Source organism: Ovis aries, chromosome 13 (genome assembly GCF_016772045.2).
Source record: "Ovis aries strain OAR_USU_Benz2616 breed Rambouillet chromosome 13, ARS-UI_Ramb_v3.0, whole genome shotgun sequence".
Lineage (NCBI taxonomy): Eukaryota > Metazoa > Chordata > Mammalia > Artiodactyla > Bovidae > Ovis > Ovis aries.
In genome coordinates, this window is record NC_056066.1 from 23,678,633 (window position 1) to 23,703,286 (window position 24,654).

Consider the following 24,654-nt stretch of genomic DNA (forward strand, 5'->3'; position numbering starts at 1 on the left):
TAGGCCAAAATTAAGTGAATGCAGGCATCCAGAGAAGTATGTGGAACACTGAAGGTGGCCTGGACTCCAGGGCATCACTAAACCAGGTAAAAATTTAAACTTTGGTTTACATGTCTTTAGAGGACACAGAGAAAAGGCATCCCAAAGGTCCCTTCCAAATGGGGATTCCCAACGATGGGACACCACCTCATGAAGGCTGAGACGCCAAAGGTCGATCTGTTCAGTGTGAGAACAAATTAGAAGCAACCACCTTGAACCCTCTACCGCCTCCCACCTGAGGGAAAGTGAAATCGGCTCCTATCTGGAAACTTGGCTCAAAGTATGGAGGAGGGAACAAAATCTCTTCTGAGTTTTATAAGTTGAGATGGCCCACATTCATACATCTCGGTGGTTTAAAATGCCTCAAGTTGAAAATTAGGTTAAGGTGGTCACAGACACAGGAGTCTCACAGAAGCAAACAGGAATCTTTTCTGTAGAGACTCACTTCTATTCCAGGCCTCAAAGAGTTTCCATAGAAATATGAGCTTGCAGTCAAACACCATGAAACCCGAACGTAAAGGACGTATCATGAGCGACAGCCAGTACTTATCAGACCCTCAAAGATGGAAGATGTGGAATATCGATCATATACATTGAAATATATGCATAGAAATAGCAGGATGAGTTAAGGTATAGAGCAAGAACCATTAAAAAGTAACCAAACAAGCCAAACATAGGACCTCGTTTCATAAAAAACATAGTAAGTCATATTTTAAAACTTAATCAAGGAACTTCCCTGGCGATCCAGTGGTAAAGAACCCGCCTTCCAGTGCAGCAGACCAGGGTTCAATGCGTGGTTGGCAAACTAAGATTCTATCTGCCACAGGGCAATTAGATCCCCTGCAAGTCACAAGGGAAGAGCCTGAGCACCACAATGGGGACCAGAGCAGTGCCCTCTCTACTCCAAAAACAAACAAACAAACAAACAAAAACTCAATAAGGTGATACTAATAAAAACAAACAGTAGGGTTAGTGGGATTAAAATATTTGAGAGCAGTAAGATACATATTAAGACTTTATTCCAACAAAGTTTTAAGTTTAAAGGAAAGACAAATGCCCTAGACAAATAATATTTCACTGTATCTGATTCAAAAAGAATACAGAACCCAAATTGTCTCATAATCAGTTAAGGAAATTGAATGGGGACTTCAAAATATGTCAATATATCCATCAATCAACGCCTCTAGGCCCAGGTGGCTTTCCTGGCTGTTTAGAATATTTAAGGAAGAAATAGTTCTAATTTTATACAGATGCTTCCAGGGATGCAGATAATATCCTGCAACTCATTTTGTGAAGCTACCATAATCCTGATACCCAAACCCAATAAGAACAGCATCAAAAAAGAAAAGTACAGCTCACCACACTGACGAACACAGATTTAAAATATCCTAAGCAAAATATAAACACACTAAGTTCAGAAACAAATTTGAGAGACAAACAAAAGGACATCATGATCAAGTTGGGCTTATACAAAGTAAGAAAGGTTGACTTAACATTCAAATAAAAATTAAGGAATTAATTTTACCACACCAAGAGATTAAGGAAAAAAATCATATGGCCCTTCAATAGATTCATAAAACCCCACATTTTACAAAATTAAAATGTATTTGTGATCTTTTCGAGTCATACAGTAAAAGAAATGGCCTGAAAGTTCCTATAGCAAGTGTTGTGTGTAATGTTGAAATGCTATATTCATTCCCTGTAAGATTAGATAAAAATAAGGACGTAAAAATAGAAAAGAAGGATCCTTGCTGTCATCCCTTTTATTTAACATTTTACTAAGTGCTCCAACAGTGCAGTTGGCAGAGATGAATGAAGAAATGAAGAAATGGCAGGAGAAAATTGTAGCCGACCAAAATTTGCCATCCCCAAAATGTATCCCTTTGACACGAGGATTAATTGGGCTAATTATTTTTAAGAAACAGAAAACTCAGAAAGTTTCTCTTGTTACTTTCCCCTTAGCTGCCTAAGGAATTTAGATAAAGGGCCTGTTTCCATATTTTGTAAAAAAAAAAATATAGACAAGGTGCGGTGGGGGAAACTTGGCAGGGCCTAGAGATCAGGGTCCTCTCTGTGTCTCATTGTCTCGGTAGGCCCAGCAAACATGTGTTTACCAAACATTTGCTTTTCCATCTTCATTTCCTTCCTCCGCCAACCCCCTTTATAAAAAATTATTTATTTTTGGTTGCACTGGGTCTTCAGTGCTGGTCTCGGGCTTTCTCCAGTTGCGGCAAGCGGGACTACTCTGTCGCAACGCCCAGGTTTCTTATTGTAGTGGCTTATCTTGTTGCAGAGCACAGGCTCCAGGGCCCTCAGGCTTCAGCACATTAGCACGCAGGCTTTATAGCTGCAGTGTGTGGCTTCGGAGCACGTGGGCTCCAGGAGTTGTGGCTCAGGGGCTACTTGCTCCACGGCATGTGGGATCTTCCCGATCCAGGGAACCTGTGTTCCCCGCATTGGCAGGCAGATTCCTATCTACCGTGTCACCTGGGAAGCTCCCACTTCCTCCCCTTAGAAGTCCCAAACTAGAGAATCTGTGTGCCACAACAACAGATCCTGCATGTTTCAATAAGACCGGATGCAGCCAAATACATAGACAACACTGCTTCTTTACGGAAATATACCGCAATGAAAGACAAGATGATAGTTATAGAGACTAAGAGAATCTCAAGGTCCTCACTAAGAGGAAAATACAATAATGGGAAATGATGAATTTCCCCATCACATAGGAGAGGGATGCTCAGTTTCTGACACACAGAAGTGTCCCCGTCATTGGAGAAGTTATTCCACTGAGGATCCGAGACTGCTCCCTGCGATTTACTACAGACCTGATGAACTTTCTCTGGAGACTCCCTGACCTCCTTCTGCTGAACTGCATGCTCACCCAGCAAACTGCATCACTTGCCCAGGTGTGCTAGATACCCGGCTGGAAGCTTCCAGTCTCTGGAAAGTTCTGTCACCATCAAGTGGTCAATTTAAAGTGAGCATGAACAGTCGAGGACCTGATCCCTTTCTGGTGACCTGAAGATCAAGGACTCAGATCTTGAAAGCTAAAAAATGCTGACTGACAGTCCACGATGAGCCCCATACTGGGTACTCCCAGGATATCAAGTTGCTCTCGCCCCTTGACAGCACTCAAAACTCACCTGGTACATTCCTTTGATAGTACCTATGGCATCGGCCAGCTGCTGATTATAGCATTTTCGTAAGCTCTCTTCATTCTGCAAATGAAAAATAAATACAAAGAGTACCACAATGTATTTCCAAATATAATTATCACACCTACAAGGGGCAGAGGGTCGGGGAGGGTGGCACTAAGTATCCATCATTCAAATCATCACGTTCTCTTCAAACCTCACTATAAAATCATCTCCCTTGTGCTTCCACCTAAAACACCACATTCCATTTTCACTTACACTTAACCAAAGCAATAGAGAGTGTGTATGGATAAAAAAACCACAGTTAATGTGACCATGTTCTCTCATCTTCACATCACAGATTTTTAGTGTCTTAGTTGTTGTAGCTGTTTAGATGCTAAGTCCTTTCTTACTCTTTTGCAACCACATGGACTATAGCCTGCCAGGCTCCTCTGTCCATGGGATTCTCCAGGCAAGGAGACTGAGTGGGTTACCGTTTCCTACTCCAGGGGAATCTTTCTGACCCAGGCATGCAACCTGCATCTTCCTGCATCTCCTGAATTGGTAGGCAGATTCTTTACTACTGAGCCACCTGAGAAGCCCCCATATATACACTACTCTATATAAAATAGATCACTAATGAAAACCTACTGTATAGCACAGGCAACAAAAGTTCAGTGTTGACCTAAATGGGAAGGAAATCTGAAAAGGGGGATGTGTGTGTGTGTGTGTGTGTGTGTGTGTGTGTGTGTGTATACACACATAACTGACTCACTTTGCTGCACAGCAGAAACTAACACAGTATTGTTAAGCAACTCAGTTCAGTTCAGTTCAGTTCAGTCGCTCAGTTGTGTCCAACTCTTTGCAACCCCATGAATCGCAGCACTCCAGGCCTCCCTGTCCATCACCATCTCCCGGAGTTCACTCAGACTCACGTCCATCGAGTCAGTGATGCCATCCAGCCATCTCATCCTCTGTTGTCCCCTTCTCCTCCTGCCCCCAATCTCTCCCAGCATCAGAGTCTTTTCCAATGAGTCAACTCTTCGCATCAGGTGGCCAAAGTATTGGAGTTTCAGCCTCAGCATCAGTTCTTCCAATGAACACCCAGGACTGGTCTCCTTTAGGATGGACTGGTTGGATCTCCTTGCAGTCCAAGGGACTCTCAAGAGTCTTCTCCAACACCACAGTTCAAAAGCATCAATTCTTCGGCACTCAGCTTTCTTCACAGTCCAACTCTCACATCCATACATGACCACTGGAAAAACCATAGCCTTGACTAGACGGACCTTTGTTGGCAAAGTAATATCTCTGCTTTTCAATATACTATCTAGGTTGGTCATAACTTTCCTTCCAAGGAGTAAGTGTCTTAATTTCATGGCTGCAATCACCATCTGCAGTGATTCTGGAGCCCAAGAAAATAAAGTCTGACGCTGTTTCCACTGTTTCTCCATCTATTTCCTGTGAAGTGATGGGACCAGATGCCATGATCTTCGTTTTCTGAATGTTGAGCTTTAAGCCAACTTTTTCACTCTCCTCTTTCACTTTCATCAAGAGGCTCTTTAGTTCTTCTTCACTTTCTGCCATGATGGTGGTGTCATCTGCATATCTGAGGTTATTGATATTTCTCCTGGCAATCTTGATTCCAGCTTGTGCTTCTTCCAGCCCAGCATTTCTCATGATGTACTCTGCATATAAGTTAAATAAGCAGGGTGACAATATACAGCCTTGACGTACTCCTTTTCCTATTTGGAACCAGTCTGTTGTTCCATGTCCAGTTCTAACTGTTGCTTCCTGACCTGCATATAGGTTTCTCAAGAGGCAGGTCAGGTGGTCTGGTATTCCCATCTCTTTCAGAATTTTTCACAGTTTGTTGTGATCCACACAGTCAAAGGCTTTGGCATAGTCAATAAAGCAGAAATAGATTTTCTGATTAATCAAATTATTTAGTCCTATCTGTTATGCATAAAAATGAAAGATAGAAAATATTTTAAAAATACTCTTGATTCTGTTATCAATTTTGCTTCCAGCATGGAGTGTAAACAATCAGTGGGCTTCAGAATCAGACAGAACTGGATTTCAATGTCACTGTGCAACTTACCATCTTTCTGACATTAAGCAAGAACTTAACCTGCCTGACTTTAAGCACGCTTACATTTTAAGCAAATTTCCTTATCTGTAAGGTAGGGATAACAGGATTTCTACTTGAGGATTGTTGGGGGACTTAAAGAGGAAATGCATTAAAAGTTTCTCTGGAGACTTCCCTGGTGGTCCAGTGGTTAAGATTTCACCTTAAATGTAAGGGGTGCGAGTTCAATCCCTGGTCAGAGAGCTAAGAACCCAAATGCCTTGGGGCCAACCCCCTCCCCCTCAAGAAACAGAAGCAATATTGTAACAAATTCAACAGAGACTTTAAAAATGGTCCATATTTTTAAAAATACTTTAAAAAAATGGTGGGGCCAACAACACGTATTTTATTTTATTGCAGAAAAGCAACACTAATGCCCATTTTTAATGACAGATAAATATGCTAACATGATCAAAGATTTTGGGGAATTCCTCAGAACAGCAGAGTTTTCATGTCTTTGGCTTCTACAGAGCCATTAAAGCACAAATAACATCATATAAAATTACAGTTAAAGGCTGGAACTCAAGCATGAAGCTGTCTGACCTAGAATCTAAACCCCAGTGGTTTCTTAACCAGTGACACTGAGCAGGTGAATTAACCTTTCTGTGCCTTGGTTTCCTCCTTTGTATCTGTATAATACAGATCTCATCTGTATAATAATTGTATGTACTGCATCAGGTTAGTTGTGAGGCTTAAATGAGTTTGTACACAGACTACACACAAACCTTCCTGCACATAGTAAAGTTATAAGTGCCACAGTTTATGTAACTATCATGTGCTGTGCTTAGTCACTCAGTCGTGTCCGACTCTTTGTGAGCCCATGGGCTGTAGGCCGCCAGGCTCCTCTGTCCACAGGGATTCTCCAGGCAAGAATACTGGAGTGGGTTACCATTTCCTTCTCCAGGAGATCTTCCCAACCCAAGGATTGAACCCAGGTCTCCCACATTGCAGGCAGATTCTTAACCATCTGAGCCACTAGGGAAGCCCTGTAACTATCATTAGAGACAACATATACAAATTAAATTACCCTCATAAGTTGCCAAGCTAAAAACTGTAGTGCCTACACAACTAAACACAAAATTAATCCACAAAATTAATACTTTTAAAACAGAGGAAATGAGAGAACTTCTACCTGTTGGTAATGTTTTTCAATGGTCATGATCCTGTCACGTAGAGAAGCGAAGAGTCTGTAAGATTCCTCTTTAAGACGGTCCTCAAATCTCAGTTGAATCAATTGCTTGAGGAACCCAAAATCCACCTGTAGGGATTTAGTAATCTAAAAGTGGGAAAACATAGGTCATTATAGAGCTTAAGGGCACTCTGTGTAAAGATTCTAACACCTGGCCTGGTTCTGGGCAGAAAACTTGGGCACCTGGTCAGGGGCCTGTCCTGAATCTAAGATTGCATCTCCAGAGTCATGTGCGTTGGGGAGCTCCAGTTAATCTGCAGAACTAACAGATGCTGATGGAGGAAGGAAAAGGAGGCTTCCAGCAGTTTCCTCCCATAGTAGTATTAGCTGTTCAGTCACATCTGACTCTTTGCAACCCTATGACTGTAACCCGCCAGGCTCCTCTGTCCATGGAATTCTCCAGGCAAGAATACTGGAGTGGGTTGCCATTCCCTTCTCCAGGGGAATCTTCCCGACCCAGGGATCAAAAAACCCCGGTTTCCTATGTTGCAGGCAGATTCTTTACCATCTGAGCCACCAGAGAGAATAAGTTATCCCTTGGGACTTCCCTGGCGGTCCAGTGGTTAAGACTTTGCACTCCCACTTCAGGGGCCACTGGTTCTATCCCTGGTCTGGGAAATAAGAACCCCCATGCCACAGAACGCAGTAAAAAAGAAAAAAAAATACAATACATTGGGAAGTGTGTGGGAAAAGAGACACCCTCCAAAGTGGGAGTGTAACTGGTATAATTTCTATGCAGGGCAATTTGGCAACATCCTCCAAAATGACTAATGCATGCATCCTCTGACTCAGATGTTTCACTTTTAAGAATTTACACCCCAGATTTACTGGCATGTGAGTACGTACAGAATTATTCATCGTGATAAAGAGATCTGAAATGACCAAAATGTCCATCAGGAGAGGATAGCTAAATAAATGATGCCAGTTTGTGGTATGATGTACTTGTAAAATCGATGAAGAAGCTCTTTATGCACCAATGTATATAACTGATTTCCAAGTTATGTTACTAAGTGAAAAAGCAGAAGCAAAATACTATTTACAGTAGTATACCACTCTATGTCACTGCTTTATTGGTTAGTACTTTTAATAATAACTCTTAATATCTGATGTCTATGAAATGTTCTGTTTCTTTACAATCAAAAAAAGCACCAAGGCTTTGCTGTATAGAGGAAAGAAACACAACACTGTAAATAAACTATACTTCAATAAAATTTTATTTTATTTTTTATTTACTTATTTTATTTTTTTAAAAAACTTATTTGGCTGCACTGGGTCTTTAGTTGTGGCACGTGGGATCTAGTTCCCTGATCAGGGATCGAACTTGGACCTTCTGCATTGGGAGCTTGGAGTTCCAGCCACTGGACCACCGCAGAAGCACCACTTCAAAAAAAGTTTTTTTAAAGTCCCAAAGGAATATGATAGAATATTAAGACTTGCAGCTTCCCAGGTGGCACTAGTGGTAAAGTGCTGGTCTGCCAATGCAGGAGACGTTCAGAAATGAGGGTTTGATCCCTGGGTCAGGAAGTTCCCTTGGAAGAGGGCGTGGCAACCCACTCTTGTATTCTTACCTGGAGAAACCCATAAACAGAGGAGTCTGGCAAGCTACAGAGTTGTTCACACATGGGATCGCACAGAATGAGACATGACTGAAGTGACTTAGCACGGACATATGCATCAGATTTGACAAAGGTGTATAGTGGTACAGGGGAGCAAAATGTGCCATCACAAACTGTTTCTTTGGCAAGAGTATTTATTTAGGCTGATTATTTTTAAGGACCCAAAGACTCAGGAAGAACCCATAAACTTTCCCTTAACTTCCTAAAAGAATGAGATGGAGGACCTGCTTCAGGAAGGGAGTTAGCATCGTAGATACCTGTATTATAACATGAACTAGGTGTGCAGACAGAGGATGAGATGGTTGGATGGCATCACTGATTCAGTGGACATGAACTTGGGCAAACTCTGGGAGACAGTGAAGGACAGGGAAGCCTGGCGTGCTGCAGTCCATGGGGTCAAGAACAGCTGGACACAACTTGGCAACTGACAAACAACAGGTGTGTAGACAGATAGGAACCCAGCAAATTGTGCTAAAGTTTCTCTCTGTGTCTCACTGTCTCTGCAGGCCCAGCAAACGTTAGTTTACAGACATTTGCTTTTCCATCTTCACGTGAATTGCCTTCCTCTCCTTGAAGTCCCATACCATTACCCTCAACATCCTCTTCTGTCTTTACGTGAAGGTGAGACCTTTGGTTATTTAGACAACTTACTCAATTTTCCTGGGTCTCCCCTATGTATATGGTACTTAAGTTTTTGTTGGATTTTCTGTTAATCTGTCTCATATCAATTCAATTTTTAGCTTAGCCAGAAGAATTTAGGGGGATAGAGGAAAATTTCTTCCTCCCTGACAATGGGTGACACAGTTATTCATTATATGATTCTCAACATTTTTCTACATGCCAAAAATACTTTATAAAATTTTTAAAGTATCCTAAACAGAAAATGTTCACAGATGGCAAAAAAATTACAGAGAGAGTAAGAAAACATTTCACTAAACAAGTTAACATAAGGACTTCCCTGGTGGCCCAGTGGTTAGGACCCTGGCTTCCACTGTCAGAACCCAGGCTTAATCTCTCTCTGGTCGGGGAACTAAGACCCTGCAAACCATGCAGTCCAGGAAGAAAAAAAAAGTTAACATATATGACATAAATAGGATGCAAATAGAAGTAGTGGGTGCGTGCTAAGTGGCTTCAGTTGTGTCCGACTCTTTGCACCCCTAGGGACTGTAGCCCGCCAGGCCCCTTTGTCCATGGGATTCTCCAGGGAAAAGTACTGGAGTGGGTTACCATTTCCTCCTCCAGGGGATCTTCTCAACCCAGGGATGGAGCACACATCTCCTATGTCTCCTGCATAGGCAGGCAGGTTCTTCACCACTAGGGCCACCTGGGAAGCCCCAGATAGAAGCAGCGTGTATGCTGCACGCTCAGTCACTTCGGTTGTCTCCGACTCTTTGCGACCCAATGGACTGTAGCCTGCTAGGCTCCTCTGTCCATGGGATTCTCCAGACAAGAACACTGGAGTGGGTAGCCATGCCCTGAAGTAGTTGTTTATACTATTAATTAAAACACACACACAACTGTTATCCACCTCAGTTTATTGAAGATGCTAATATTTTAAAAATGTTAATCATTCTACTTTTGTCAATGAAAGAAACATGAAGGCAAATAATACAAATTATCTCAGGAGTTTCTAAATAAATCCGGATTTACCTGCACTAGATTTTGTGTAGCTAAGCTCAACTCTTTCAATGGCAGAATCTCACTGGAATCTGTCTGAGTGGCATGGTCTGTGCTGAAAAAGCCAACCTTCAAATCATCTGAAATGGTAAATCTGAAAAATAAAAGAGGGGGGAGATTAAATGTGCTTTATATAATAGATATTACCTTAAAGATATATTCAGTGATATATATTCAGAGAAGGCAACGGCACCCCACTCCAGTACTCTTGCCTGGAAAATCCCATGGGTGGAGGAGCCTGGTAGGCTGCAGTCCATGGGGTCGCTAAGAGTCAGACATGACTGAGTGTCTTCACTTTCACTTTTCACTTTCATGCATTGGAGAAGGAAAGGGCAACCCACTCTAGTGTTCTTGCCTGGAGAATCCCAGGGATGGGGGAGCCTGGCGGGCTGCCATCTATGGGGTCGCACAGAGTCGGACACAACTAAAGTGACTTAGCAGCAGCAGCAGTGATATATATTTACACATATTTTGTGTAAATCATATTTTAAAGATTCAAAGGATTGGTGAAATGAGAAAACCACTTAATTATCTACTCATGATTTGGGGTTTTCCCTAGGTCTCTGTTGGATTTTCAGATTCTCTGAACTATCTCACATTGCTACACTGATCTGACTTCCATTTTCTGAGACATGACCAATTTATGAGCCTCCTTTTAAACTCTCATCCACTGTTTTATGTATGCTGCTGCTTGAGGTTATTGTAAATCATGCGTGGGCATAGCAAGCAAAATTCCTTTTAGGTAGAGGTTCTGAAAATGTTGTCTGAGAACTCCTGGAGTTTCCAGAACACTCAAGGAATCCACAGGTCAAAATTATTTTCATAATATTATTACGATTGGATTTATCTTTTCTGCTATCATTCTCTCCCAAGTGTTCAGTGGAGTTCCAGAAGCTACAGGTTATGTGCCTGGATGACCGATGAATGCAGAAGCAGAGAGGAGATATTCAGCTATTTTCCATTAAGCCAGGCAAAAAAGATTTGCAAAAATATAAACGATACTATTCTCATTAAAGATTCTGTTTTGAAAAGAGCTCAATTTTCTTTAAAATAGATTACTTATACAGAATCGGTTTATCATTATTTCAAACGTTTCTCCTTTAAAATTTCTAATATGGCAACTATGAATAAGTAAAACATAAACTAAAGATCTTTGAGGGCCTCAATAATTTTTAAGACTGTAAAGAGATCCTGAAACAAAACAAAACAAAAATTTGAGAACTACTTCTTTAAGATAATCACACCACTCTATTATATTTGGTTTTAAACTCAGTTACCCCCCGCCAAATCAAAGCGAAAAGAAGTATTTTGTAAAATCCTCCTGCAGACGTTTAATAACTGACATCTCAAACCATAACAAGAAGGCCAAGTTTCTAGATATCCTTTGTCAATTTGACCAAACTTACCACAAGCACTGGTTTCTAAAATGTCAGCTAAAAAAAGAGAACCAGGAACGCCTGAGGAACATTCCCAGGCTTTTCAGTGCAGCCTCTGTAGAGAGAGCATCCATGCTCTGCCCTCCCTTGTCTGCTGACCAGTTGGAGCAGACCATGCTGGGGGGTACCCCACGGCAATCTCCCTCTTTTTACTGCTGGCAGAGCCTCAGACATCTCCTACAGAACTCAGGGAAGGGTGAGGAAATGCCCAGTATCAAGGGCAACACTTGTGTGGTCTCAGCCCACCGCAGTGATCCCGATCTTCTGGGCAGGTATTTTAGGAGTGGGAGTGGGACTCGGTTCTGAGGAGCGTGATAGGAGAAAAGGCCTGTCGGGGGCATGCAAAGCTTTTTACACAGGAGCACCAGGGGAGAGGTCCCGTCTGTGACTCTGGACACTGCCACATGTGGAAATGAGGCCAGGAACTGGCACAGTTGTCTGGTGACCACAAGGGGGTCAGCCAGAGGGCAAAGCCAGTGCACAGATGATACACTTTTAAAAAGATGGACACAGGCACTTCCCTGGCGGTCCAGTGGTTAAAACCCCGGGCTTCCAATGCAAAGGGAGTAGCCTCCTTCTCTGGCTGGGAAACCAAGATCCTGTATGCCTAGTGGTGGGAGCAAAAACAAAACAAAGCAACATGGCTGGGAGACTGAATAAGTTGAACAAATATGTAAATGCACTGAAGGCGACAGAAGTCAAGTTCTCCAGTTCCAGAAATGAAATTTACAAACATAAAAATGAAGTAGAATAGGATATACCCTGAGACAATGTAACAGAACTGGAAGTTTGGGTATGGAGGCAGGGTTTTTATAATTATGTGCATAGATAAATAGTGATAGGTACAAATATGTGCATACGTACGTGTGCACATACTGATGGACATTTGTTTCTAGTTCTGTCCAGTGTGAGAACCTAGAAGCGATGATACCCCAGGAGCAATGAACACACCAAAAACACAGATGTTGATTTTTTAAATACCATTCTGCATTAAAAGGAACCAGGGCTTCTTGGGAAAATGGCTGGTTTCAAAGCTGGGAGAACAAAAACATAAAATGAGCCTGGAACATCTTGTTATTCCAAAAAGTTGGGAAAGAGTGAAAAAAAAAATGATAGAGACAGAAACTAGACTGAAGAGATTCCCACTGGCCATATCTGGGACAATTTGAGCATCAAAATAAATGATGAAAGTATCAGATTACAGCCTATTGAATAAAACAGGAATCTAGCAGTCCAAATGAGAATGAGACGCTCTAGTAAACGTAGAAAAGCATGGTGAAAATAGAGAACCACCAGTGGGCAGCCACTACAGAGGTGATGGAGCAGGGTGCAAGCCATCAATGGCAGCTAGGGTTAAGCTTAGCTGAAAGGCTGCAGCTCGTCAGCGGAAGTTTGCTTAGGAAAAGGAAATTTTGTTGAAAAATTGAACAACACTACTATATAATCCAGCAGTCTCACTTCTGAGCATATATCCAAAGGAAACAAAACCACTATCCCGAGGAGCTACCTGCACTCTCATGTTCACTGCGATGTTATTCACAATAGCCAGGGGTCCACTGACAGATGAATGGATAAGGAAAAGGTAGTGGACTTCCCTGGTGGTCCAGGGGGTAAGACTCCATGCTCCCAATGCAGGGGGCCAGGGTTCAATCCCTGATCAGGGAACTAGATTCCCACATGCCACAACTGAAAGATCTCATATGCCTCAACTACAGATCCCTCAGGCCTCAACGAAGATCGAAGATCCTGTGAGCCCCAGCTAAGTCCTGTGCAACCAAACAGACAGATAAATAAAAAATAAACATCAAAAAATAGAAAATGTAGTGTGTGCATATGTGTGCACAGCGAAAAGTCATGAAAAAAGAAAATGAATTCCTGTTATTTGCAATAACACAGATGAACCTTGAGGCCATTACATAAGTGAAATTAGGCAGACTGAGAAAGACAACTGTTTGATTGCATTTATATGTGGAATCTAAAAAAGTCAAACTCATAGAAACAGAGAGTACGGAGACAGTTGCCACAGGCTGAGGGTAAAGGAAATGGGGGGATATTCGCCAGAGGGTAAAACCTTTCAGTTATAAGATGAATGAGCACTGGGATATATGTACAGCATGATGATTACAGTTAATAATACTGTACTGTACACTTGAAAGTTGCTAAGAGAGTCAATTTGAAATGTTTTCATACACACAAAAGTAACTATGGGAGATGATGAATGTTTCAAATAACCTTATTGTGATAATTATTTACAATATAAAAATGGGCCAAATCATCACACTGTATACCTCAAACTTACAGTGTTCTGTGTCAGTTATATCTCAATAAAGTTGGAGGCAGGGGAGGAAAAGGAAATTTTGTAATACTTAGGCCCTACAGGTGGTGCTAATGGTAAAGAACCTGCTTGCCAGTGTTGGAGATGGGAGACATGGGTTCGATCTCTGGGTCCGGAAGATCCCCTGGAAGAGGGCATGACAGCCCACTCCAGTACTCTTGCCTGGAGAATCCCATGGACGGAGGAGTGTGGCGGTCTACAGTCCACAGGGTCGCTAAGAGTTGGACACAACTGAAGCAACTTACCACACAAACACACTCCCTACACACAAAATAGTAATTTATTACAAAGAGAAGAATGGTGAATTTATGGCAGACCTGGGAGACACCAACCCAGCAAGGTCAAGGTGAAAGCACCAATGAGGGAATAGACTGAATGACCTCCCCTGGCTCAACTGATGCCCTGAGAATACGCAGCTTCACTTCTGTGGCACTCCTACCAAGAACGCATGGCCTGAGTCTGGTTATAAGGAAACAGAAGATGGACCCAGGTAGCGCTGGTCATGCTACAGAAGGTCTGTACTTTTTTAAAAAAAGTGTCAAGGACATGAACAGTGGGGAGAGGCTGAGGAACTCTTCCTGTCGGACGTGTCTGAGGCGACAGGATGGCTAAAGACAACACACACTGCTAGATAGGATCCTGGACCAGAAAGGGAAAAAAAGTCATTGCTGGTACTCTTGGCCCAGCTTGAAAGGAGGCTGCGATAGGGCCATGCAGTGTGGATCCGCTGATTTGAGAGTGTGTGCTGGTCATGCAGGAAAAAGTATCCGTTTTAGGAAAAACACACTTGAATGCTTAGGAAATTCACACTTAATGGGAAACATGTCTGTAACAGGATCTCAGAAGGTTCTAAAAAGACTGATGATAATGAATGTCTGGGTGAGTGTGAGTGTGAGTGTGTGTGTGTGTGTGTGAGTGTGTGTGTGTGTGTGTGTATAGAGGCGGGGGTGAGGAGGAAGAAGAGAGAAAACAAACATGGGAAAATGTTGGGAACTGAATCTAGGTGAAGAGTTCTTAGTTCTGTTCTGACAACTTTTCTGTATATTTGAAATTATTTCAAAGTAAACTATTTTTTAAAAGTTAGATGCAACCTTCAAGCAAGCTCAGATTCTGCCAATTCCACTCAGTAAGAACTGTCAGTATTTTAGGCATAAATTTCTAGAAACTCTTATCAATGGAGAAGGCATGAGCTTAAACCAGCATTACAACCATCCCCCTGTTTACTGTGCTTTTTCTGGAACTTTCCATAACTGGCTCCCAACATCTGTTTTTGTCTTTAGGTAGAGATTCTATTTAAGGTAGTGGTTTGAACCATTTCAAGGAGTTACTCCGTTTTCCCGGGTATCTCCCTTGTACACAGGAGTAATAGATGTTATTAAACTTGTTATTTTTTTCTCCAGTTAATCTTTTATTATGGGGGGAGGGGGGGCTCAGCCAAGAATGCAGAAATGGTGGGAGAGATATTCTTCTTCTCCTTCACTCAGCACATGGGACCATCTTTCCCACAGCTGTAGGTCCAAGAATCTTGGTAAAAATGCAAGAGGCGCCTCTCACTATTATACCTAATAACCCACCCCTGAAATCATTGCTTCCTTTCCCAGAAACTTTACGACCTACTGGCTTGGAGGTCTTAGTTCCCAAAGGGAGATTGCTTGTACTGGGAAGCACAACAATGGTTCTACTGAAATAGATGAGAGTGAATTGAACTGGCGTCTGACCACCGTGTGATCCTTACACCACTAAATCAAAGGCAGAGAAAAGGGGCACACTACTGGTTGAAGTGATTAATTTTGATCATCAGGAAAGCAGGTTGTTGGTACACAGTGGAGTCAAGGACTACGTCTGGAACTTAGGAGATTCTCTGGAGTGACTCTGAGCATTTCCACATTCAATAGGAAAGATTAATGAAAAAATACAACCAACCTCCCCGAAAAGGCAGGACTTTTGAGGGCTCAGAACCTTCAGGAATGACTATTTGGATTTCCCAGCTACATAAAAAACCTTGGCCTGTCTGTATCTTTCACCAAGTTCACCATGGCCACACAACAAGTCATGCCCAGGGACCAGCTCTGGCCAGCACCCTCTGGCAAGTGTCTCTACCACCAGCCACATCCTCTCCCAAGAGGTCTTAATCTCAGCGTTTGGTGGGAGTGGGGGACCTTTTAAATTCTTAGCTCTGTCTGCATTTACTCTTCTTCTGCCCTCGGGGTCACAGCTACATTTGCTATTGCAATGCTGCTTAGAGGGTTTTTTAAATTGAACTAAAAATCCTTGTTAATATTTAATTAGAAACAAGAAACAGGACTTCCCTGGTGGCACAGGGGACATGGGTTCCATCCCTGGCCCGAGAAGATTCCACATGCGGCAGAGCAACTAAGCTCATGTGCCACGACTGCTGAGCCTGTGCTTTAGAGTCTGGGAGCCACAGCTACTGGGCCTGCATGCCTAGACCCTGCGCTCCACAACGAGAGAAGCCACTGCAATGAAAAGCCGATGGATCTCACCAAAGAGTGGCCCCCGCCAACTGAAACTAGACAAAGCAGCGCAAAGCACCCAAGACCCAGCACAGCCAAAAACAAATAAATAACATTAAAGAAACAAGAAATATTTGTTCCTTGTTCAAACACTGGTGAGGTTTCTATCTCCTGTTTGAACCAGGAGTGCTGCATCAATACGATAAATACAAACACCACCTAAACTTAAAACTGTTTCTTTCTGCAATGCCTCCCACTTAACAGACCTCCGTGATTCATCCTTCCAGCTGAGAAATGCAATTCCTCCCCCTCCCTAGCACCAAGCAGCTTCTATTTATTACTCAGCTTCATCTTTCAATAAGCTTGACCATGTATGTTCTTTCCTTCCTTCCCATTTTAAGCTAAAGATCTAGGGTGGGTGGTAAGTTATGAATGTGAGCAGGTTTTATGATAAATATACAATGTTACATGTCAGTTATATCTCAAAGCTGGAAAAAGAATAGAAGTGCAAAAAAAAAATCACCCCCAATACATGTATCTTTAGGATATGATTTAGAAACTTAGAATAATGTTTTCAGTTATTCTCTCTGGTTCCATCATATTACAGTAATACAGTCTGATATTTTAAAACCAGTTTGAAGAATTTTATAGATACCTCCTCCAGGTGTTAAAAATAAAATTAGTGCCTATTTATTGTGTGAAACAGAAAACCACAGGCTCAAAATGGCATTACTTATTCTAAAGCGCATGATACCAAATCCAGACATAATACCTGACTGAATTTCGGTTTCAACTTTCCCCAGAAATGTTAACCTTAATTAGCCAGCACCAAGAAGATCATCTGTCGCGTGGGCCCTCTCCACTCTGCCCCCAGAGGAAGAAGAGACAATCTGCATGATAAAACCCCTGCCTTGCCCTTTGCCCTGCAAGGGTAAGTGCTGGCCTAAAAACAATGCTTTTTTTTCTTCTTGCTTTTTTCCTTTATGCTAACATCTCCCTTGTCCCACCCTTTCCTTTATTAAAAACCTCCCATTTTGTACAGCCCCCTTGGAGCACCCTTATAATTGCTGGATGGGATGCTGTCCAATTCATGAACCACCTAACAAAGCCAACCAGATCTTCAAATCTACTCAGTTAAATTTTGTTTTTTAACAACTGAGTGCTTAACTTGTCCCCTGTGCTTAGTCAAGGCATCTGTCTTAATACACACAATCTCTTTTCAGGTTATCTACCTTTCTTTGTTTTGAGGATATGGAAGCTGAGGCTCAAAGATTGTAAGTAATTCATCTAAAAATCACAAGCCTGTAAATTCCCTGGCAGTTCAGGGGTTAGGACTCTACATTCTCATGGCCAAGGGCACTGGTTCGATCCCTGGTTGGGCAACTAAGATACCACAAGCTACACAGTGCAGCCGAAAAGAAAAAATCATAAGCCTGAAGTGAGAGTCTTATCCTCCATCCCTTGTGAGAACATGTCTATGCTCTACTATCCCTAACTGGTCCTAACCTTCTGAATGACTGATTCAGAAAGTTCTGACTCATTCAGAATCCAAGTGAAACATGAAAGTTCATTCTTCAGCTTCCCCTTAAATTCCAAATGTCTCTAATTTTAGATGACAACCCCTCTGCCTAGAATGGAAACCCACATCACAACAAACTAGCTAAGTGGTTCCTACACAGTCCTTATTTATAGCCTCAGCAATCTGATTTCTGAATAATAGCTTGGTTGTTATGCATAAAACACAGTCTCGGAAAAATAGCAATTACAGGTTCTTTTTTTAAATAAATGAGATACAAAATTAACATGTTGTCTTATTACAGAAAACAGATCCATGAATATTTATTAACAGAAGGCAGTGACACTTCTCACTAAATCCTAGAATAGTCTATCTTAACAAATGCTCATTAATGAATTAGTCAAAGAAAGTGGCATTAAGTGCACTAAATTTTCACAATGGTGTATTGCCCAGTTTAAATTTTTTATTTATTTTCAGCCACACTATTAGGTATGTAGGACCTTAGTTCCTCGATCAGGGATCGAACCTGCACCCACTGCACGGGAAGCTCAGTCTTAACCACAGGACCACTAAGGGACATCCTTGCTCAATTTCAAATAAGGGAACAAACAAACAAACAACAAAGCACTCCTGCTTCCACTTTTTTCCTCTCGAAAGAACATATAAGTTTGAGGTGTCCCAAGGTTCACACACTTCTTTTCAGTCATTTCCTGAGTGATCTCACCAAGTCTCCCATTTCTAGGTGCATTTGTGTGCCAATTACTCCCACACTGGTATATCCAACCTGGCTGGACCTCTCTTCTGAACCTTAGGCTTGAAGGGTAGCAGAATATAGCACCCCTAAATATGATGCTTTAGCATAAGGATGGTTTTTGTTTTGTCTAGTGTCTGAGTCCCCCAAAACTGAGAGAATAAGACATCCACAGCAATGCAAAAGCATAAAGGGGTTTATTGCTAGCTCGAGCCAGGGCTCCTGTCACATCCAACACAGTGGAGTAGAACAAGAGCCCCGAGCCCAGATTTACAGCAGTATTTATAAGTTTAGAACAAAGACAGGGAGTTGGCAAGGGTTGATTGGCTGCAGGGGTTTCCTGGTATTTACTGATTGGCCAGTTATCATCCCTCTGATTGGCCAGTTATCATCTCTCTGACTGGCCAGAGTTATCATCTCCGGAAGCCCCGGAAGCATGACTCAAGGATTATTTTTGGCCTAGTGCACCTCTCTGAGCCTATCATGGCTCTGGTGAGGTTGTAACAGTTTTGAGTAAATTGTTTTGAGAAACTGCAGACACAGGGGAAACCCTGGAAGCAGAATAGAAGTTATCTGTTTGTAAGAGAAATTTACATTTATAAAGGAAATATAAAGGAAATCTCCACTTATAAGTGTCTTCCTCTCCTACCAGGAAGATGATTCTAATTCACAAGAGAATCTTACTAATGGAGAAGGCACTTATTAAAATCTGCATAACAAAACTTATCCTTACTGCTCTTCTTGGTAACCTCCCATAACTGGCTTCCCTCCACTCAACATCTTTTGTCTTTAGCTGAAGATGGTATTCAAGGTGGTGGTTTGGGCCATCTTAGAGTTTTAGTCATTTTTCCTAGGTAACTCCTACGTACACATGAGATATGCATGTTAAACTTTTTAGGTGTCTTAACCAAGAATTGAGAAGAATACAGGGTAAACTATTGTTCTTGCCCTAAGGACTCATACAACCAAAAAGCCTAGATGGATGACTAAGAGTTACTTCCAAGATATTATGTCCAAAAGTAAGCTTCTGAGGGACTTCCCTTGTGGTCCAATGGTTAAGATTCTGAGTTCCCAATGCAGGGGATACAGGTTCAAGCCCTGGTCAGGGAAATAGATCCTGCATACCACAACTAAGCCCTGGTGCAGCTAAATTAGGGGGAAAAAAAAAAGTAAGCTTATGATATTCCCCACAAAGCTATTCATCTCAATCTTCTTCATCCCAGCTCATGGCACTTCCATCCTTCCAGTTAGTCAGTTCAAAAAATCGAATCTTACGCACTCTGTGCCTATCAGTTCTACTTTCAACATAAATCTAGAATCTGACTAGTCTCACGATCTCCAACCACTGCTACCATCACAGTCATTTTCCACGAGGCTTATTGTCATAGTCCCCTAACTGGTTTCCCTCTTTCTGCCCCTGTCCTCACTCAGTTGTATCTGACTTGGCCACCCCATGGGCTGCAGCACACCAACCCTGGAGCTTGCTCAAACTCATGTCCATCGAGTCGGTGATGCCATCCAACCATCTCATCCTCTGTGTCCCCTTCTCTTCCCACCTTCAATCTTTCCCACCATCAGGGTCTTTTCCAATGAGTCAGTTCTTTGCATCAGGTGGCCAAAGTATTGGCGTTTCAGCTTCAGCATCAGTCCTTCCAATGAGTATTCAGGACTGATTTGCTTTAGGATGGACTGGTTGGGTCTCCTTGCAGTCCAAGGGACTCTCAAGAGTCTCCTCCAACACCACAGTTTAAAAGCATCAATTCTTCAGTGCTCAGCTTTCTTTATAGTATAACTCTCACATCCATACATGACCACTGGAAAAACCATAGCTTTGACTAGATGGACCTTTGTTGGCAAAGTAATGTCTCTGCCTTTTAATATGCTGTCTAGGGTGGTCATAGCTTTTCTTCCAAGAAGCAAGCATCTTTAAATTTCATGGGTGCAGTCACCATCTGCAGTGATTTTGGAGCCCAAGAAAATAAAGTCTCTCACTGTTTCCATTGTTTCCCCTCACTAGAGTCTAATATCAAAACAATAGCCAGAATAATTTGGTTGAAAGATAAACCAGATAATGTGATTCCTCTGCTCCATTCCCCTCCTGTCTTCCCATCTCTGCAGTGTGTTTTATAATTTATAGATATAGATATGTGCATGCTCAGTTGCTCAGCCGTGTCTGACTCTTTGCGACCCTATGGACTGTAGCCTGCCAAGGTCCTCTGTTCATGGAATTTTCCAGGCAACAATACTGGAGTGGGTTGGCATTTTTTACTCCAGAGAATCTTCCTCAGTGGATTCTTTACTAACTGCACCTCCTGGGAAGCCCTATCTGTATATATATACAATATACATATATTGGTCTTCATCCATGCCTCTTGCCTCACAGCAGCCAAACCCTTGGAATTTCCTAAGCGACAAGCACAATGAAAGAATCTTTTATTGTAATATTTGGTCTGCTGTCCTCAGTTTCTGAAATAGGGGAAAAAGGTGAACTGGGTGTCTTTGGCTATTCATGAGAAGCCCCTTTCAACCACACCTGATTTTGTGTTAATGAAGTGACTTTTGAAAAGTCCCTAAGGATGGAGGTGGTTGCCAGGGGAACAACCAGAAGGAGAGGGTTAGAACTTCCAATCCCACCTCCCCCAACCTTACTTCCAGAGAGGGCTGGAGGTTGAATCAATCACAAGAAGTCAATGATTTGGTCAATTTTGCCTGTGTAATGAAGAGTTTGTAAAAATCCCTGAATTATAGGGTTTAGGGAACTTCCAGGTTGGTAAACAAGAATGAATTCATGGGGTGCACCCCAAATTCCGCAGGGACAGAATCCCCCTCTAGACCTCATCCTATGTATCTCTTCCTCTGGCTGCTCATTCATGTCCTTTAATAGTCTTTGTAATAAACCAGTAGCCAAGTGTGTAAACTGGTTTCTTGAGTTCTATGAGCCACTCTAGCAAATTAACTGAACTCGAGGAATCTCTGAGTTAGCCCTGGTTGTCAAAAGCACAGGTGACAACCTGGACTTGCAATCAGCCTGTCAAGAGGGAGGACAGGGACAGTCTTGTGGGGCTGAGCCCTTAACCTGTGAATCTGACACCATCTCCAGTTAAACTGCAGGACACAAGAAAAGATTAGGGTTACCAGTGGGGAGAGAGAAAGAGGGAGGGGCAAGATAGGGGTAGGGGATTAAGCAGTATAATACAAACTATCCGGTCCCATCACTTCATGGCAAATAGATAGGGAAATAATGGAAACAGTGAGAGAGTTTCTTTTGGGGGGGCTCCAAAATCACTGCAGATGGTGACTGCAGCCATGAAACTAAAAGATGCTTGCTCCTTGGAAGAAAAGCTCTGACCAACCTAGACAGCATATTAAAAAGCAAAGACATTACTTTACCAACAAAGATCCCTCTAGTCAAAGCTATGGTTTTTCCAGTGGTCATGTATGGATGTGAGAGTTGTACTATAAAGAAAGCTGAACACTGAAGAATTGATGCTTTTGAACTATGGTGTTGGAGAAGACTCTTGAGAGTCCCTTGGACTGCAAGGAGATCCAACCAGTCTATCTTAAAGGAGATCAGTCCTGGATGTTCATTGGAAGGACTGATGCTGAAGCTGAAACTCCAGTACTTTGGCCACCTGATGCGAAGGACTGACTCACTGGAAAAGACCCTGATGCTGGGAAAGACTGAAGGTGGGAGGAGAAAAGACGACAGAGGATGAGATGGTTGGATGGCATCACCAACTCGATGGACATGAATTTGAGCAAGCTTTGGGAGTTAGCGATGGACAGGGAAGCCTGGTGTGCTGCAACTCATGGGGTCGCAAAGTGTTGGACACGACCTAGCGACTGGACTGAACTAAGCTACAAGGATATACTGTACAACATGGGGAATATAGCCAAAATTTTATAATAACTATAAACGGAGTATAACCTTTAAAAATTAGGAATAACTCTATTGTTCACCTGTGACTTATGATACATAGTATTGTACAGCAACCATACTTTAAGTAAAATAAATAAATAAGCAAACTACAAGACACACCCAATCACTGTCCGCTGAGAATCAAAGAGAATTGCTTGGGGGTGTTGGGAAACCACATCTGACCACCTCATTCAAGGTCAGTGCTGCAGTCCTTACAATGATCTAGGTTCCACACCATGAGCACGATCCATCCCCTTACCTCTGAGCTCATTCATCACCGCTGCTCTCCCCCATCACGCTTCTCCAGCCACACCAGCCTCATTGCTGGTCCTGTGACACCTATGCCCACTCTCCTTTACTTCTTGTCCTCTGCCTGGAACACTTGCTCCCTGATAGAGAGAAAGGTCCCCCCTCAAGTCTGCAGTTCTTCTCCCCAAAGTCATTTCCAAGAAGTCTTTCTCGACCACAGAATCTAAAATTAAAACCCTGTGAGACTTACCTGGCGGTCCAGAGGTTAAGACCCAGCACTTCCAAGGCAGGAGGCTGGGTTCCATCCTTGGCAGATCCCCACACTCCACGTGGTATGACCAAAAGAATAAAATTACAACCCCCTTCCCCACTCCACACGTTATTTCTTTTGCTCTGTTTCCTCCTTAGCACTCACCACCACTTAACTGACTTTATTACTGAGTCGGCTTATTTATCGCTGGTTTCCTGCCTAGGATGTAAACTTCAGAAAGGACAGGCTTCTGTCGGTTTGTTGAATGGTGCCTCCCCAGTGCCCGATTCTCTCCTCACCACAAGACTGCAGCTTCTGCCACACACACCAGATATCAGAGCACCAACACCGGCCTGGGTCCTGCCGATGAAGAGAAACTCACAGGGGCGTCCGCGGCTCCTTCATTCAGACAAGCACTGACTGAGCCCCAGGCACTGTCGGTGTGGCTGCTGAGCACAGCCAGTGCATTTTGCTGGAGAAGCTCCCCACCAGGAACACCAAGGAATCCAGGGTAGGAACTCATCTCTCTTAGTCAACAACTAGAGCAGTTCAACACCGTGCCCACCATCCGCTACCGCCAATATGTGCTTTCACACCACCAGTCAACCGGGTTCTGAGTGCACCCGCATCCCTTTTCACAAAGGCACTCACTTAATACAGTTCAGCGGGGGCAGCTGGGCTGGCAGCGCCATCTCACTGCGTCAGACCCCACCACGGGGCTCTGGGCCCTTCATCCTACCCTAGGGAGACGCCAGTTGCAGGGCTGGTGTCTCAGCCAGCCCACCTGGCACCAAGAAGCTCCCTGTCTTAGGGCACCTAGAGCAGTTAACCTAGTGAGGGCCATTTACGGGATTTCAAAAGGTTTTTAGAAAGAAAAATACTTCCCTCCCCATTCCCCCACCCCAAGCATCAGGTCTACATTATCCAAATAAAACTGGGACAGAGGAGGGCAAAGGATTATAAGACGAAAAAACTGTTCAAAAGGGTCAAGAACAAGATAGCTATATTGGCAAACACTTCCACGGTACTATGACCCTACTTGTATGTCGATCTTCGACTGACTCATTGAATGTTCGCTATGAACTGTGAAGGAGGCGCTGGGCATCACCATCTTGGCTGTTTTCCTGAAGAGATAAGGAGGCACAGAGAAGTTGACTAACTCGTCCAAGTCTTGGGCCCTTAGAGTGTCATGAGGATTTGAACCCAGGCAGTCTGGCCCCAGAGTCCGTGCTTGGTACACGGTAGTATTATTTAGATATCAAAACAGCTGCCTTGGGGCTTGCAGTTAGAGAACCCGGGAGCGGTGGAGCGCCGGCAGGGGCGCGGGCCCCGGCACTGCAGGTCGCGCCGGTCACCTGGGACTGAGCCGGAACTGTTCAAGAGTGGACTCGAGATTCTTGATAATCCTCCAGCACTCCTCGGTTTCGGGCGCCCAGTCGCCATAGACCTCCATGGGAGCGGCGGAGGTGGCCGCTAGGCTGTGCGCCGCCTGCGAAATCCAGAACCCGGCGTCCGTTGCCATGGCGACTCCCGGGCAACCGGCCTTGCGCCAGAATCCCGGGGCGCTGGCGCGGCTGGAGGTCCGGGGTCTGCCGGGCCGGGAGTCGCCCGACTGCCCTTTTCACTGCCCACCCGGTTCAGGGCTTCCTGTCCTGGACGTGTACGGGCCAGGCCACCGCTGACGTATTCCCAGGAGAGCTGGACTCCTGAAGATAACCAGGCGGCAGCCCACCACGCTCCGAACCCTCTGTGCCTTCCCCTGTGCGAAAGCTCTGAGCTCAGCCCCCCGCAAGGCTCATGCACTAGGGGGTGTGGATTCCTGAGCTGTGTTCCTGCGTCAACAACCCTCTGCAGGCGACTTTCAACGAGCCTCCGCAATCCTTCTTTTAGTGACCTTCCGCCCAATGCTAAAGGTCAACCTCCAGGAGGATGAAAAATAGT

General features: G+C 43.4%; 1 protein-coding gene across 1 annotated transcript in view; it reads right to left on the reverse strand.

Moving 5' to 3' along the window:
- The window catches only part of C13H10orf67 (chromosome 13 C10orf67 homolog), a 106,637-nt gene extending 82,402 nt beyond the window's left edge, over positions 1-24,235 (reverse strand). Inside the window, exons 1-4 of the mRNA XM_042230387.1 lie at positions 24,069-24,235; positions 9,757-9,877; positions 6,434-6,577; positions 3,186-3,260 (exon numbers count right to left, since the gene is read on the reverse strand). Of these exons, the coding sequence (XP_042086321.1) occupies positions 3,186-3,260; positions 6,434-6,577; positions 9,757-9,877; positions 24,069-24,235 (507 nt within the window). The remainder of the gene's footprint in view (positions 1-3,185; positions 3,261-6,433; positions 6,578-9,756; positions 9,878-24,068) is intronic.
- Positions 24,236-24,654: the final 419 nt, after the last annotated feature.